This window comes from Lagopus muta, unplaced genomic scaffold (genome assembly GCF_023343835.1).
Source record: "Lagopus muta isolate bLagMut1 unplaced genomic scaffold, bLagMut1 primary scaffold_120, whole genome shotgun sequence".
Taxonomy (NCBI): domain Eukaryota; kingdom Metazoa; phylum Chordata; class Aves; order Galliformes; family Phasianidae; genus Lagopus; species Lagopus muta.
Window position 1 is genome coordinate 61,697 of NW_026040186.1, and position 17,422 is coordinate 79,118.

Genomic DNA, 17,422 nt, shown 5'->3' on the forward strand with positions numbered 1-17,422 from the left:
ATAGTGGGGAGCTGGGAACCGGAAGTGGGGGTGGGAACCGGAAGTGGGGGCTCTCAGACCCATAGCAGGGAGCTGGGAACCGGAAGTGAGGTTCTCTGCCCCCTAAGTGAGTCGCTAGGAACCAGGAGTGGGGGCCAGGATTCAGAAGTGGGGGTCTGTGCCCCATAAGTGTGAATCCCGCCCTATAAGTGGGGGCCTCTGCCCCATAAGTGTGAATCCCGCCCTATAAGTGGGGGCCTCTGCCCCATAAGTGGGGGGGGTCTGCTCTACATTAAAGTGGATTTCAGTGGCCTAAGTGTGGATTGACTCCATAAGTGTGGGGCTGGGACCCATAAGTGGGGGGTTGGGTACCAGACGGGGGGGGCCTCTGCCCCATAAGTGGGGGTCTGAGCCCCATAAGTGGGGGGCTGGGACCCATAAGTGGGGGGCCGGGACCCATAAGTGAGGGGGGTCTCAGACCCATAAGTGGGGGGTTGGGTACCAGACAGGGGAGGCCTCTGCCCCATAAGTGGGGGTCAGGGACCCATAAGTGGGGGGAAGGGGGCTCAGACCCATAAGTGGGGGGTTGGGTACCAGAAGGGGGGGGCCTCTGCCCCATAAGTGGGAGTCTGAGCCCCATAAGTGGGGGGCTGGGACCCATAAGTGGGGAGGGGGCTCAGACCCATAAGTGGGGGGTTGGGTACCAGAAGGGGGGGCTTCTGCCCCATAAGTGGGGGTCTGAGCCCCATAAGTGGGGGGCTGGGACCCAGTGGGGGGGGGGAGGGTCTCTGCCCCATAAGTGCGAATCCTGCCCCACAAGTGGGGGCAGATGTGGGGTTTTATGGCCATCATTGGGTTGGGCAGCACGGCGGCCATGTTTGGTTGCCCAGCAGCCATGTTTGGTGGCCACCATTGGGTTTGGCGGCCCGGCGGCCATGTTTGGTAGCCACCATTGGGTTGGGCAGCCCGGCGGCCATGTTTGGTAGCCCAGCAGCCATGTTTGGTAGCCACCATTGGGTTGGGCGGCCCAGCGGCCATGTTTGGTAGCCCAGCAGCCATGTTTGGTAGCCACCATTGGGTTGGGCAGCCCGGCGGCCATGTTTGGTAGCCACCATTGGGTTTGGCGGCCCGGCGGCCATGTTTGGTAGCCCAGCAGCCATGTTTGGTAGCCACCATTTGTTTTGGCGGCCCGGCGGCCATGTTTGGTAGCCCAGCAGCCATGTTTGGTAGCCACCATTGGGTTTGGCGGCCCGGCGGCCATGTTTGGTAGCCACCATTGGGTTTGGTGACCTGGCGGCCATGTTTGGTGGCCCATCAGCCATGTTTGGTAGCCACCATTGGGTTTGGCGGCCTGGCGGCCATGTTTGGTGGCCACCATTGGGTTTGGTGGCCCGGCGGCCATGTTTGGTAGCCACCATTGGGTCGGGCAGCTTGGCGGCCATGTTTGGTGGCCCGGCAGCCATGTTTGGTAGCCACCATTGGGTTTGGTAGCCCAGCAGCCATGTTTGGTAGCCACCATTGGGTTTGGCGGCCTGGCGGCCATGTTTGGTAGCCCAGCAGCCATGTTTGGTAGCCATCATTGGGTTTGGCGGCCTGGCGGCCATGTTTGGTAGCCACCATTGGGTTTGGCGGCCTGGCGGCCATGTTTGGTAGCCCAGCAGCCATGTTTGGTAGCCACCATTGGGTTTGGCGGCCTGGCGGCCATGTTTGGTAGCCACCATTGGGTTTGGCGGCCTGGCGGCCATGTTTGGTAGCCACCATTGGGTTTATTGGCCCGGTGGCCATGTTTGGTAGCCACCATTGGGTTGGGCAGCCCGGCGGCCATGTTTGGTAGCCTGGCAGCCATGTTTGGTAGCCACCATTGGGTTTGGCGGCCTGGCGGCCATGTTTAGTAGCCACCATTGGGTTTGATGGCCTGGCGGCCATGTTTGGTAGCCGCCATTGGGTTTGGTGACCTGGCAGCCATGTTTGGTGGCCCAGCAGCCATGTTTGGTAGCCACCATTGGGTTTGGTAGCCCAGCAGCCATGTTTGGTGGCCACCATTGGGTTTGGTGGCCCAGCAGCCATGTTTGGTAGCCACCATTGGGTTTGGTGACCTGGCGGCCATGTTTGGTAGCCCAGCAGCCATGTTTGGTAGCCACCATTGGGTTTGGCGGCCTGGCGGCCATGTTTGGTGGCCACCATTGGGTTTGGTGGCCCGGCGGCCATGTTTGGTAGCCACCATTGGGTTGGGCACCTCGGCGGCCATGTTTGGTCGCCCAGCAGCCATGTTTGGTAGCCAACATTGGGTTTGGCGGCCCGGCGGCCATGTTTGGTAGCCACCATTGGGTTTGGCGGCCCAGCGGCCATGTTTGGTCGCCCAGCAGCCATGTTTGGTAGCCACCATTGGGTTGGGCAGCCCGGCGGCCATGTTTGGTAGCCACCATTGGGTTTGGCAGCCCGGCAGCCATGTTTGGTAGCCCAGCAGCCATGTTTGGTAGCCACCATTGCTTTATTGCAGTCAGGGGCTGTGCAGGAAAATGTCCCCATAGGGGAACAGCGCAGCGTCGTCGTCGTCGTCGTCGTCGTCGTCCTCGTTATCCTCATTATCCTCCTCCTCGTTAGCGCCGCTAACGAGCGCCTCGTTAACGGCCGCGGGGTCAGCGGGGGTCATCGACCTGGCTGGGGTCAACGACCTCAGGTTAAGAGATTCGTTAACGGGGCGCGTGGGTCTTAATTGGAGGTGGGAGTTCGTTAGCGGCTCGGCGTTAATTGGCGCGGGGTTAACGAGCGGCTCGTTAACGGGGCGGTTAATTGATTCCTCCATTGGCCTCAACCCATCACGCTGAGTTCCGGCCTGGCGGCCGCCATCTTCAAAATGGCCGCCAGCATGCAGGCCGACATCTTGAAAGCGCCCGCCAGGGTGGAGGCCGCCATCTTGATAATGGCCTCCATCCTGGTCTCGGCCATCTTGCCATCTGCTGTGATGGCTGCCGTCTTGCCAGCCGCCATCTTTGTGTCGGCCATCTTGGAGTCGGCCATGTTGCTGTCGGCCATCTTGCCAGCCGCCATCTTGGATTTGGCCATCTCGGTAGCCACCATCCTGCTGTTGGCCATCTTGGTGTCGGCCATCTTGGTGTCGGCCATCTTGCCGCCCACCATCCTGCCAGCCACCATCTTCATGACGGCCATCTTGAATTTGACCATCCGGCCACCCGCCATCTTGCAGTTGGCCATCTTGGAGTTGATCATCTTGGTATCGGCCATCTTGCCACCCGCCATCTTGGATTCGGCCATCTTGTTGCCGGCCGTCTTGCCACCCGCCATCTTGCAGTCGGCCATCTTGCCAACTACTATCTTGCAGTTGGCCATCTTGCCGTCGGCCATCTTGCAGTCGGCCATCTTGCCAACTACTATCTTGCAGTCGGCCATCTTGCCGTCGGCCATCTTGGCGTCGTCCATCTTGCCACTCGTCCTCTTGGCATCGTCCATCTTGCCGTCGGCCATCTTGCCGTCGGCCATCATGCCACCCGTCATCTTGGCATCGTCCATCTTGCCGTCGGCCATCTTGGCGTCGTCCATCTTGCCACCCGTCATCTTGCCGCCGGCCATCTTGCCGTCGTCCATCTTGCCACCCGTCATCTTGGCATTGTCCATCTTGCCGTCGGCCATCTTGCCGTCGGCCATCTTGCCGTCGTCCATCTTGCCACCCATCATCTTGGCATCGGCCATCTTGCCGTCGTCCATCTTGCCACCCGTCATCTTGCCGCCGGCCATCTTGCCACCCACCATCACGCAGTCGGCCATCTTGCCGCCGTCCATCTTGGCTCCGCCCATCCTGCCAGCCTCCCTCCTGCCCCGCCGCCGCCTCGGCTCCTCCGTCTCCCTTCCTGCCCCCGTCGCTCCTCCTCCTGGCCCTCCTGGCGGGGTTCAGCAGGGGCTGCGTGGCGGCGGCGCGATGCCGCAGCAGCCTGGTGAGGAGGAAGCTGCGCTCGCTTCGGGCCCGCAGCCATTTGCTCTCGACGCGCGCCAGCTCATCGCACAGCGCTCCGTTCTGCAGCACCAGCAGCCGAGCCCAGCGCCGCAGGCGGCGGAACCGGGCCTGGGGGCGGGGCATCGAGCGCTAATTAGCTTAATTAAACAGCGCCTTCAGGAACGGACCGCCGCCTTTGCTGATTGGCCACCTCTGATTGACCGCCTCAATCGTTAATTGACCGCCTCCTTCACTAATTGACCAGCTCCTTTGTTAATTGATGGCCTCCTTCGTTAGTTGATTGCCTCCTTCGTTAATTGACCGCCTCCTTCATTAACTGACTGCCTCCTTCGTTAATTGATGGCCTCCTTCGTTAATTGGTAGCCTCCTTTGTTAATTGACTGCCTCCTCCATTAATTGACTGCCTCCTCCATTAATTGACTGCCTCCTTCGTTAATTGATAGCAACCTTTGTTAATTGACCGCCTCCTTTGTTAATTAACCACCTCCTTTGCTAATTAACTGCCTCCTTCGTTAAGTGATAGCCTCCTTCATTAATTGACCGCCTCCTTCGTTAATTGACTGCCTCCTTCCCTAATTGACTGCCTCCTTTGTTAATTGACCACCTCCTTTGTTAATTGACTGCCTCCTTCGTTAATTGATAGCCTCCCTTGTTAATTGACTGCCTCCTTTGTTAATTGATTGCCTCCTTCACTAATTGACCACCTCCTTTGCTAATTAACCGCCTCCTTTGTTAATTGATAGCCTCCTTCGTTAATTGATAGCCTCCTTTGTTAATTAACCACCTCCTTTGTTAATTGACTGCCTCCTTCGTTAATTGATCGCCTCCTTCCCTAATTGACTGCCTCCTCCATTAATTGACTGCCTCCTTCGTTAATTGACTGCCTCCTTTGTTAATTAACCACCTCCTTTGTTAATTAACCACCTCCTTCGTTAATTGACCACCTCCTCCATTAATTGATTGCCTCCTTCATTAATTGACCGCCTCCTTCGCTAATTAATCGCCTCCTTTGTTAGGTGAATCCGCTCAGGAATTAATGAGCACCTTCAGTAATTAATCAGCTCCTTCCATAATTAATCGCCTCCCTTGTTAGGTGGATCAGCTCGGTAATTAATCAGCTCCTTCATTAATTGACCACTTCCTTCGCTGATTAACCGCCTCCTTCGTTAATTAACCGCCTCCTTTACTTAATTAACTGCCTCCTTTGTTAAGTGAGTCCAGCCAGGAATTAATCAGCTCCTTAGGTAATTAACCAGCTCCTTTGCTTAATTAACTGCTTCCTTTCTTAGGTGAGTCCAGCCAGGAATTAATTAGCTCCTTAGGTAATTAACCAGCTCCTTCGTTAGGGGCTTAACGAGGACGGGCAGCGGAGCCACCCTGGAAGGAGAGAAGGGCAGTAATTCATTAATTAGTCCATTAATTGGCTAATTGCTTGGTTCATTCCTTAGCTAATTAGTTAATTGATTAGCATTGCAATTAATTTACACTGTGCAATCAGTGCAATGCCACGCAGTAAATGCAACGCTGTGCAATTAGCGCCGTGCATATTAATTAGCGCCATGCATGTTAATTAGCGCCGTGCATTCTAATTGCAGTTAACACCGTGCATATTAATTAGCAACCTGCAACGGATGCAACGCTGCGATGTGAATGCAATGCTGTGCAATTAGCGCCGTGCATGTTAATTAGCGCCGTGCATTCTAATTGCAATTAACACCGTGCATATTAATTAGCAACCTGCAACAGATGCAACGCTGCGATGTGAATGCAATGCTGTGCAATTAGCACCGTGCATGTTAATTAGCACCACACACTGCAATTAGTGCCGTGCAACGAGCACCATGCATGTTAATTACTGCCGTGCATATTAATTAGCACCTTGCAACGAGCCCAATGCAACGCATATTAATGAGCACCGCGCACGCTAATTAGCAACAAACAGTGCAATTAACCCCATGCAATGACTGCAATGCTGCGCAATTAGCGCCGTGCATATTAATTAGCATCGTGCAATGAGTGCAATGCAACGCATATTAATGAGCACCGCGCACGCTAATTAGCACCAAACAGTGCAATTAACCCCATGCAATGACTGCAATGCCGCGCGATTAGCGCTGCGCATGTTAATTAGCGCCGTGCATATTAATTAGCATCGTGCAATGAGCCCAATGCAACGCATATTAATGAGCACCGCACACGCTAATTAGCACCAAACAGTGCAATTAACCCCACGCAATGACCGCAATGCTGCGGAATTAGCGCCGTGCATATTAATTAGCACCGTGCAACGAGCACAATGCAACGCATATTAATGAGCACCGCACACGCATATTAATTAGCACCAAACAGTGCAATTAACCCCACGCAATGACCGCAATGCCGCGCGATTAGCGCTGCGCATGTTAATTAGCGCCGTGCATATTAATTAGCACCGTGCAACGAGCACAATGCAACGCATATTAATGAGCACCGCACACGCATATTAATTAGCACCAAACAGTGCAATTAACCCCACGCAATGACTGCAATGGTGCGCCATTAGCGCCGCGCATACTGATTAGCGCCGTGCATATTAATTAGCACCGTGCAATGAGCCCAATGCAACGCATATTAATGAGCACCGCACACGCTAATTAGCACCAAACAGTGCAATTAACCCCATGCAATGACTGCAATGCTGCGCAATTAGCGTCGTGCATATTAATTAGCATCGTGCAATGAGTGCAATGCAACGCATATTAATGAGCACCGCGCACGCTAATTAGCACCACACTGCAATTAACCCCACACAATGACTGCAATGCTGCGCAATTAGTGCCGCGCATGATAATTAGCGCCGTGCATATTCATTAGCATCGTGCAACGAGCCCAATGCAACGCATATTAATGAGCACCGCACACGCATATTAATTAGCACCAAACAGTGCAATTAACCCCACGCAATGACTGCAATGCTGCGCAATTGATTAGCGCCGTGCATATTAATTAGAGCCCCGCCTATCGATTAGCATACGCGATGCATTGCCGTCAGCCCCGCGCCGTTAATTAATGAGCGCTCCCGCCTTCCTCACTAATTAGCGCTGCCCCGTTCGGAATTAATTAGCGCTCCCCAATTAATCGCCCCTTCACGCCGCCCCGCTCGCTCCCCCCCCCCCCCCACCGCCACTCACTCAGCCGCCATCAGCCGGAACCGGAAACGAGCGGGCGGGGCTTCCGCCGGAAAGCGGAAGTGCCGCCGCAATGGAGCGGCGCAGAGGTGGGGGAGGGGCAGAAAATGGAGGCGCCGAACCCGAGGCGTTTGGGGGCGGATTGGGGGGGGGGGGGGGGGGTTGGCGTGACGTCATCGGGGCGTGGTGACGTCATCGGGGAATACCGGTCCCTATGTGTCCATACTGGTCCATACTGGTCCATACTGGTCCTTAATGGTGCCATACTGGTCCATACTGGTCCTTAATGGTGACATACTGGTCCCATACTGGCCCATACTGGTCCATACTGGTCCATACTGGTCCCATACTGGTCCTTACTGGTCCATACTGGTCCATACTGGTCCGTACTGGTCCCTACTGGTGCCATACTGGTCCATACTGGTCCATACTGGTGCCATACTGGTCCATACTGGTCCATACTGGTCAATGCAGGTCCATACTGGTCCTTACTGGTGTCATACTGGTGCCATACTGGTGCCATACTGGTCCATACTGGTCCCATACTGGTGCCATATTGGTCTCTGTAGACCCATACTGGTGCCATACAGGTCCTTACTGGTGTCATACTGGTCCCTACTGGTCCTTACTGGTCCCATACTGGTCAATGCAGGTCCATACTGGTCCATACTGGTGTCATATTGGCCAATGCAGGTCCATACTGGTGCCATACTGGTCCATACTAGTCCCATACTGGTCTCTACTGGTCCTTACTGGTCCTTACTGGTCCCTACTGGTTTCATACTGGTCGTTGCAGGTCCGTACTGGTCCATACTGGTCCCATACTGGCCCATACTGGTCCCATTCTGGTCCATACTGGTCCCTACTGGTGTCATACTGGTCATTGCAGGTCCATACTGGTCCATACTGGTCCATACTGGTCCATACTGGTGTCATACTGGTCATTGCAGGTCCATACTGGTCCATACTGGTCCCATTCTGGTGCCATTCTGGTCCATACTGGTGTCATACTGGTCACTGCAGGTTCATACTGGTCCATACTGGTCCCATTCTGGTCCATACTGGTCCCTACTGGTCCATACTGGTGCCATACTGGTCATTGCAGGTTCATACTGGTCCATACTGGTCCCATTCTGGTCCATACTGGTCCCTACTGGTCCATACTGGTGCCATACTGGTCATTGCAGGTCCATACTGGTCCATACTGGTCCCATACTGGTGTCATACTGGTCATTGCAGGTCCATACTGGTCCATACTGGTCCATACTGGTGTCATACTGGTCATTGCAGGTTCATACTGGTCCATACTGGTCCCATTCTGGTGCCATTCTGGTCCCTACTGGTCCATACTGGTCCCATACTGGTCCATACTGGTCCATACTGGTTCATACTGGTCCATACTGGTCCCATACTGGTCCATACTGGTCCATTCTGGTCCATACTGGTCCATACTGGTGCCATTCTGGTCCCTCCCCAAAGCGCTCAGTCAGCAGGCAGCGTCACTCCGTCTCCTAGCAACGCATCACGTGACTACACAACTTCCGGTCCAGCCACCACCCGCTTCTTTCTCTCCCCCCCTCTTCGCACCCCTCACTTCCGCTTCTCAGACGCGTCACTTCCGGCGCGACGCACTTTCCCCCCCCCGCCTCCCGCCTCCCCCTCGCCCCCCCCCCCATCATGGCGGACCCTCCGGCTCTTTCCGTCCCTCCGGGAACGGCAGAAAACGGCGCTGCGGGCCGGATCCCAACCCCACCCCGGGGTGAAGCGGGGCCCGGGCCCCCGCCGCCTCCACCCCCTCCTCCGCCGCCTCCTCCCCCGCCAAGGGAAGCCGAAGTGGCGGTGGAGATCGGCGAAACCTATTTGTGCCGGAGGGCGGACGGCAGCTGGCGTGAGTGCGGCCTGCGGGGAGCGAGGGGGGGCCTGGGGGGCATCATGGGGGCCTGTGGGGCACTATGGGGTCTGTGGGGCCGTATGGGGGCCTGTGGGGTCTTATGGGGTCTCTATGGGGTCTGTGGGGCATAATGGGGGCCTATGGGGCATAATGGGGGCCTATGGGGCCCTGTGGGGCACAATGGGGGCCTATGGGCCACTATGGGGTCTGTGGGGCCGTATGGGGGCCTATGGGGGCACTATGGGGTCTGTGGGGCCCTAAAGGGGCCCTGTGGGGCATCATGGGGGCCTATGGGGCACTATGGGGGCCTATGGGGCACTATGGGGTCTGTGGGGCCGTATGGGGCCCTGTGGGGCATCATGGGGGCCTATGGGGGCTCTATGGGGTCTGTGGGGCCGTATGGGGCCCTGTGGGGCATAATGGGGGCCTATGGGGCACTATGGGGTCTGTGGGGCCTATGGGGCCCTGTGGGGCACTATGGCGGCCTATGGGGCACAATGGGGGCCTATGGGGGCTCTATGGGGTCTGTGGGGCCCTAAAGGGGGCACTGTGGGGCATCATGGGGGCCTATGGGGCACTATGGGGCCCTGTGGGGCATAATGGGGGCCTATGGGGTACTGTGGGGGCCTATGGGGCACTATGGGGTCTGTGGGGCCGTATGGGGCCCTGTGGGGCATAATGGGGGCCTATGGGGCACAATGGGGGCCTATGGGGCACTGTGGGGTCTGTGGGGCATCATGGGGGCCTATGGGGCACTATGGGGGCCTATGGGGCACTATGGGGTCTGTGGGGCCCTGTGGGGCACAATGGGGGCCTATGGGGCACTATGGGGTCTGTGGGGCATCATGGGGCCCTATTGGGGCCTATGGGGCCTTATGGGGTCTCTATGGGGTCTGTGGGGCTCTAAAGGGGCCCTATGGGGCATAATGGGAGCCTATGGGGCACTATGGGGGCCTATGGGGCACTATGGGGTCTGTGGGGCCGTATGGGGCCCTGTGGGGCATCATGGGGGCCTATGGGGCACTATGGGGTCTTATGGGGGCTATATGGGGTCTGTGGGGCCGTATGGGGCCGTATAGGGGCCTGTGGGGGCCTATGGGGCACTATGGGGTCTGTGGGGCCATATGGGGGCCTATGGGGCACTGTGGGGGCCTATGGGGCACTATAGGGTCTGTGGGGCTGTATGGGGGCCTATGGGGGCCTGTGGGGCATCATGGGGGCCTATGGGGCCCTGTGGGGCATAATGGGGGCCTATGGGGCACTATGGGGGCCTATGGGGCACTATGGGGTCTGTGGGGCCGTATGGGGCCCTGTGGGGCACAATGGGGGCCTATGGGGCACAATGGGGGCCTATGGGGGCTCTATGGGGTCTGTGGGGCCCTAAAGGGGCACTGTGGGGCATCATGGGGGCCTATGGGGCACTATGGGGGCCTATGGGGCACTATGGGGTCTGTGGGGCCGTATGGGGGCCTGTGGGGGCCTGTGGGGCATAATGGGGGCCTATGGGGCACTATGGGGTCTGTGGGGCCGTATGGGGGCCTATGGGGCCCTGTGGGGCATCATGGGGTCTTATGGGGGCTCTATGGGGTCTGTGGGTCCGTATGGGGCCGTATAGGGGCCTGTGGGGTCTTATGGGGGCCCTGTGGAGTCTGTGGGTTCTGTGGGGCCCTATGGGGCATAATGGGAGCCTATGGGGCATAATGGGGGCCTATGGGGCACTATGGGGCTCTATGGGGGCTCTATGGGGTCTGTGGGGCTGTATGGGATGTAGTGGGGGCTCTATGGGGTCTGCGGGGGTTCTATGGGGCCCTATAGGGGCCTATGGGGCCCTGTGAGGCATAATGCGGGCCTATGGGGGGCCTATGGGGTCTGTGGGGCCGTATGTTGGTCTATGGGGCGCTGTGGGGTCTGTGGGGCCCTATAGGGGCCCTGTAGGGCATAATTGGGGCCTATGGGGCACTATGGGGGCCTATGGGGCACTATGGGGTCTGTGGGGCCGTATGGGGGCCTATGGGGGCCTGTGGGGCATCATGGGGGCCTATGGGGCACTATGGGGTCTTATGGGGGCTCTATGGGGTCTGTGGGGCATAATGGGGGCCTATGGGGCACTGTGGGGTCTGTGGGGCCGTATGGGGGCCTATGGGGCCCTGTGGGGCATCATGGGGGCCTATGGGGCACTATGGGGTCTGTGGAGCCCTGTGGGGCACAATGGGGGCCTATGGGGCACTATGGGGTCTGTGGGGCCCTGTGGGGCACAATGGGGGCCTATGGGGCACTATGGGGTCTGTGGGGCCGTATGGGGCCCTATTGGGGCCTATGGGGTCTTATGGGGTCTCTATGGGGTCTGTGGGGCTCTAAAGGGGCCCTGTGGGGCATAATGGGAGCCTATGGGGCACTGTGGGGGCCTATGGGGCACTGTGGGGTCTGTGGGGCACTATGGGGGCCTATGGGGCACTATGGGGGCCGTATGGGGGCATAATGGGGGCCTATGGGCCACTATGGGTTCTGTGGGGCCGTATGGGGGCCTATGGGGCCCTGTGGGGCATCATGGGGGCCTATGGGGCACTATGGGGGCCTATGGGAGGCCTATGGGGTCTGTGGGGCCGTATGGGGGCCTATAGGGGCCTGTGGGGTCTTATGGGGGCCCTGTGGGGTCTGTGGGGCATCATGGGGCCCTATTGGGGCCTATGGGGTCTTATGGGGTCTCTATGGGGTCTGTGGGGCTCTAAAGGGGCCCTGTGGGGCATAATGGGAGCCTATGGGGCACTATGGGGGCCTATGGGGCTCTATGGGGTCTGTGGGGCCATATGGGACGTAGTAGGGGCCCTATGGGGTCTGCGGGGGTTCTATGGGGCCCTATAGGGGCCTGTGGGGTCCTTATGGGGTTATGGGGCTCTATGGGGCCGCTATGGGGTTATGGGGCTCTATGGGGGCCCTTATGGGGTTATGGGGCTCTGTGGGGTCCCTTATGGGGTTATGGAGCTCTATGGGGGCCTTATGGGGTTATGGGGCTCTGTGGGGCCATGCAGGGACTCTATGGGGCATCTGTGGGCTCTATGGGGTTCCTTATGGGGTTATGGGGCTCTATGGGGCCGCTATGGAGTTATGGGGCTCTGTGGGGCCACTATGGGGTTATGGGGTTCTATGGGGCCGCTATGGGGTTATGGGGCTCTGTGGGGCCATGCAGGGACTCTATGGGGCATCTGTGGGCTCTATGGGGTTCCTTATGGGGTTATGGGGCTCTATGGGGCTCTATGGGGTTGTGGGGCTCTATGGGGGCCCTTATGGGGTTATGGGGCTCTGTGTGGGCCCTTATGGGGTTATGGGGCTCTGTGGGGTCCCTTATGGGGTTATGGGGCTCTGTGGGGTCCTTATGGGGTTATGGGGCTCTATGGGGGCCCTTATGGGGTTATGGGGCTCTATGGGGGCCTTATGGGGTTATGGGGCTCTATGGGGCTCTATGGGGTTATGGGGCTCTATGGGGCCTCTATGGGGTTATGGGGCTCTATGGGGTCCCTTATGGGGTTATGGGGCTCTATGGGGCCGCTATGGGGTCCCTGACCCCACTGTTTTCCCCCCCCAGACTCAGCGGAGGTGATTCAGTCGCGGCTGAACGAGCAGGAAGGGCGCGAGGAGTTCTACGTGCATTACGTCGGCTGTAAGTCCTCCAAACACCCACAATCCCCTAGGATGGCCCCACATTGCCCCACATCCAACCCCAGACCCCATAGGGCCCTATAGGATGCCTATAGGGTCGCTATAGGGCTGTGCTGAGCTCCCAGTTCACTGCTGGTTGGGATGAATGATGGTCGACTGTAAGTCCTCCAAACACCCACAATCCCCTAGGATGGCCCCACAGTGCCCCACATCCAACCCCAAACCCCATAGGGCCCTATAGGATGCCTATAGGGTGGCTATAGGGCCGTGCTGAGCTCCCAATGCTCCCAGTTCACCGGTGCCTGGAGGAATGATGGCTGACTGTAAGTCCTCCAAACACCCACAATCCCCTAAAAAGGCCCCAAATCCGCCCCCAAACCCCATAGGGCCCCATAGGATGCCTATAGGGTGGCTATAGGGCTGTGCTGAGCTCCCAGTTCACTGCTGGTTGGGATGAATGGTGGTCGACTGTAAGTCCTCCAAACACCCAGAATCCCCTAGGATGGCTGATGGCTGACTGTAAGTCCTCCAAACACCCAGAATCCCCTAAAGTGGGCCCAAATGGGCCCAAATCCGCCCCCAAACCCCATAGGGCCCCATAGGATGCCTATAGGGTGGCTATAGGGCCGTGCTGAGCTCCCAGTGCTCCCAGTTAACCGGTGCCTGGAGGAATGATGGTCGACTGTAAGTCCTCCAAACACCCAGAATCCCCTAGAATGGCCCCAAATCCACCCCCAAACCCCATAGGGCCCCATAGGATGCCTATAGGGTGGCTATAGGGCCGTGCTGAGCTCCCAATGCTCCCAGTTCACCATTGCTTCTAATGAACAGTGGTCGACTGTAAGTCCTCCAAATACCCAGAATCCCCTAGAAGGGCCCCAAATCCACTCCCAAACCCCATAGGGCCCCATAGGATGCCTATAGGGTGGCTATAGGGCCGTGCTGAGCTCCCAGTCCACCAGCACTTGGGATGAATGGTGGTCGACTGTAAGTCCTCCAAATACCCAGAATCCCCTAAAGTGGGCCCAAATGGGCCCAAATCCACCCAGAGACCCCATAGGGCCCCATAGGATGCCTATAGGGCCGCTATAGGGCCGTGCTGAGCTCCCAGTGCTCCCAGTTAACCGGCGCCTGGAGGAATGATGGTTGACTGTAAGTCCTCCAAACACCCAGAATCCCCTAGGATGGCACCAAAAGGCCCCAAATCCACTCCCAGACCCCATAGGGCCCCATAGGATGCCTATAGGGTGGCTATAGGGCCGTGCTGAGCTCCCAGTTCACTGCTGGTTGGGATGAATGGTGGTCGACTGTAAGTCCTCCAAACACCCAGAATCCCCTAGGATGGCTGATGGCTGACTGTAAGTCCTCCAAACACCCACAATCCCCTAGGATGGCCCCAAATGGCCCCAAATCCGCCCCCAGACCCCATAGGGCCCTATAGGATGCCTATAGGGTGGCTATAGGGCCGTGCTGAGCTCCCAGTGCTCCCAGTTAACCGGTGCCTGGATGAATGATGGCTGCCTGTAAGTCCTCCAAACACCCAGAATCCCCTAGTGGTCGACTGTAAGTCCTCCAAACACCCAGAATCCCCTAAAACGGCCCCAAATGGGCCCAAATCCACCCCCAAACCCCATAGGGCCCCATAGGATGCCTATAGGGTGGCTGTAGGGCCGTGCTGAGCTCCCAGTTCACTGGTGCCTGGAGGAATGATGGTCGACTGTAAGTCCTCCAAATACCCAGAATCCCCTAAAGTGGGCCCAAATGGGCCCAAATCCGCCCCCAAACCCCATAGGGCCCCATAGGATGCCTATAGGGTCGCTATAGGGCTGTGCTGAGCTCCCAGTGCTCCCAGTTCATCGCCACCTCAATGAATGATGGTCGACTGTAAGTCCTCCAAACACCCAGAATCCCCTAAAACGGCCCCAAATCCCCCCAAATCCGCCCCCAAACCCCATAGGGCCCCATAGGATGCCTATAGGGTGGCTATAGGGCCGTGCTGAGCTCCCAGTGCTCCCAGTTCATCGCCACCTCAATGAATGATGGTCGACTGTAAGTCCTCCAAACACCCACAATCCCCTAGGATGGCCCCAAATGGCCCCACATCCAACCCCAGTCCCCATAGGGCCCTATAGGATGCTTATAGGGTGGCTATAGGGCTGTGCTGAGCTCCCAGTTCACTGCTGGTTGGGATGAATGGTGGTCGACTGTAAGTCCTCCAAATACCCAGAATCCCCTAAAATGGCCCCAAATGGCCCCAAATCTGCCTCCAAACCCCATAGGGCCCTATAGGATGCCTATAGGGCCGCTATAGGGCCGTGCTGAGCTCCCAGTTAATTGGTGCCTGGAGGAATGATGGTCGACTGTAAGTCCTCCAAACACCCAGAATCCCCTAGAATGGCCCCAAATCCACCCCCAGACCCCATAGGGCCCTATAGGATGCCTATAGGGTGGCTATAGGGCCGTGCTGAGCTCCCAGTGCTCCCAGTTCACCATTGCTTCTAATGAACAGTGGTCGACTGTAAGTCCTCCAAATACCCAGAATCCCCTAGAAGGGCCCCAAATCCACCCCCAAACCCCATAGGGCCCCATAGGATGCCTATAGGGTGGCTATAGGGCTGTGCTGAGCTCCCAGTTCACTGGTGCCTGGAGGAATGATGGCTGACTGTAAGTCCTCCAAATACCCAGAATCCCCTAAAGTGGGCCCAAAAGGCCCCAAATCTGCCCCCAAACCCCATAGGATGAATGGTGGTCAACTGTAAGTCCTCCAAACACCCAGAATCCCCTAAAGTGGGCCCAAATGGGCCCAAATCCCCCCCCAGACGCCATAGGGCCCCATAGGATGCCTATAGGGTGGCTATAGGGCCGTGCTGAGCTCCCAGTTCACTGCTGGTTGGGATGAATGGTGGTTGACTGTAAGTCCTCCAAATACCCAGAATCCCCTAAAGTGGGCCCAAAAGGCCCCAAATCTGCCCCCAAACCCCATAGGATGAATGGTGGTCAACTGTAAGTCCTCCAAATACCCAGAATCCCCTAAAGTGGGCCCAAATGGGCCCAAATCCACCCAGAGACCCCATAGGGCCCCATAGGATGCCTATAGGGTGGCTATAGGGCCGTGCTGAGCTCCCAGTTCACTGCTGGTTGGGATGAATGGTGGTTGACTATAAGTCCTCCAAACACCCAGAATCCCCTAGTGGTCGACTGTAAGTCCTCCAAACACCCAGAATCCCCTAGAATGGCCCCACATCTGCCCCCAAACCCCATAGGGCCCTATAGGATGCCTATAGGGTGGCTATAGGGCCGTGCTGAGCTCCCAGTTAACTGGTGCCTGGATGAATGATGGTCGACTGTAAGTCCTCCAAACACCCAGAATCCCCTAGAATGACCCCAGTTTGCCCCCAAATCCGCCCCCAAACCCCATAGGGCCCCATAGGATGCCTATAGGGCCGCTATAGGGCCGTGCTGAGCTCCCAGTTAATTGGTGCCTGGAGGAATGATGGTCGACTGTAAGTCCTCCAAATACCCAGAATCCCCTAAAAAGGCCCCAAATCCGACCCAAACCCCATAGGGCCCCATAGGATGCCTATAGGGTGGCTATAGGGCCGTGCTGAGCTCCCAGTGCTCCCAGTTCACTGGTGCCTGGAGGAATGATGGTCGACTGTAAGTCCTCCAAACACCCAGAATCCCCTAGTGGTCGACTGTAAGTCCTCCAAACACCCAGAATCCCCTAGAATGGGCCCAAATCCGCCCCCAAACCCCATAGGGCCCCATAGGATGCCTATAGGGTGGCTATAGGGCTGTGCTGAGCTCCCAGTTCACCAGCACTTGGGATGAATGGGGGTTGACTGTAAGTCCTCCAAACACCCAGAATCCCCTAGAATGGCCCCAAATGGCCCCAAATCCACCCCCAAACCCCATAGGGCCCCATAGGATGCCTATAGGGTGGCTATAGGGCCGTGCTGAGCTCCCAGTTCACTGCTGGTTGGGATGAATGATGGTCGACTGTAAGTCCTCCAAACACCCAGAATCCCCTAAAATGGCCCCAAATGGCCCCAAATCTGCCCCCAAACCCCATAGGGCCCCATAGGATGCCTATAGGGTGGCTATAGGGCCGTGCTGAGCTCCCAGTGCTCCCAGTTCACCAGCGCCTGGAGGAATGATGGTTGACTGTAAGTCCTCCAAATACCCAGAATCCCCTAAAGTGGGCCCAAATGGCCCCAAATCTGCCCCCAAACCCCATAGGGCCCCATAGGATGCCTATAGGGTGGCTATAGGGCCGTGCTGAGCTCCCAGTTAACTGGTGCCTGGATGAATGATGGTCGACTGTAAGTCCTCCAAATACCCAGAATCCCCTAAAGTGGGCCCAAATGGCCCCAAATCCACCCCCAGACCCCATAGGGCCCTATAGGATGTCTATAGGGTGGCTATAGGGCCGTGCTGAGCTCCCAGTGCTCCCAGTTCGACAGCACTTGGGGTGAATGGTGGTCGACTGTAAGTCCTCCAAACACCCACAATCCCCTAGGATGGCCCCAAATGGCCCCAAATCCGCCCCCAAACCCCATAGGGCCCCATAGGATGCCTATAGGGTGGCGATAGGGCCGTGCTGAGCTCCCAGTTAACTGGTGCCTGGAGGAATGATGGCTGACTGTAAGTCCTCCAAACACCCAGAATCCCCTAAAAAGGCCCCCAAAAGGCCCCAAATCTGCCCCCAAACCCCATAGGGCCCCATAGGATGCCTATAGGGTGGCTATAGGGCTG

General features: G+C 57.5%; 2 protein-coding genes and 1 long non-coding RNA gene across 3 annotated transcripts in view; 1 reads left to right on the forward strand and 2 right to left on the reverse strand.

The window, feature by feature from the left end:
* Positions 1–827: 827 nt before the first annotated feature.
* LOC125687616 (uncharacterized) lies at positions 828–2,473 on the reverse strand. The gene is made up of 2 exons (XM_048932838.1): positions 2,076–2,473; positions 828–1,713 (listed from the first exon to the last, which is right to left on the reverse strand). The coding sequence occupies exons 1-2, from the start codon at positions 2,387–2,389 to the stop codon at positions 828–830; spliced, it is 1,200 nt and encodes a 399-aa protein (XP_048788795.1). The 5' UTR covers positions 2,390–2,473.
* A 1,761-nt stretch (positions 2,474–4,234) lies between these two features.
* On the reverse strand, positions 4,235–7,169 carry LOC125687623 (uncharacterized). The gene is made up of 3 exons (XR_007374257.1): positions 7,123–7,169; positions 4,737–5,329; positions 4,235–4,276 (listed from the first exon to the last, which is right to left on the reverse strand). It is a non-coding gene; the product is annotated as an uncharacterized LOC125687623 (long non-coding RNA).
* Positions 7,170–8,788: 1,619 nt separating this feature from the next.
* The window catches only part of KAT8 (lysine acetyltransferase 8), a 40,223-nt gene continuing 31,589 nt past the window's right edge, over positions 8,789–17,422 (forward strand). The window contains exons 1-2 of the mRNA XM_048932840.1: positions 8,789–9,007; positions 12,594–12,668. Coding sequence (XP_048788797.1) covers positions 8,797–9,007; positions 12,594–12,668 — 286 coding nt within the window. The 5' untranslated portion in view covers positions 8,789–8,796. The remainder of the gene's footprint in view (positions 9,008–12,593; positions 12,669–17,422) is intronic.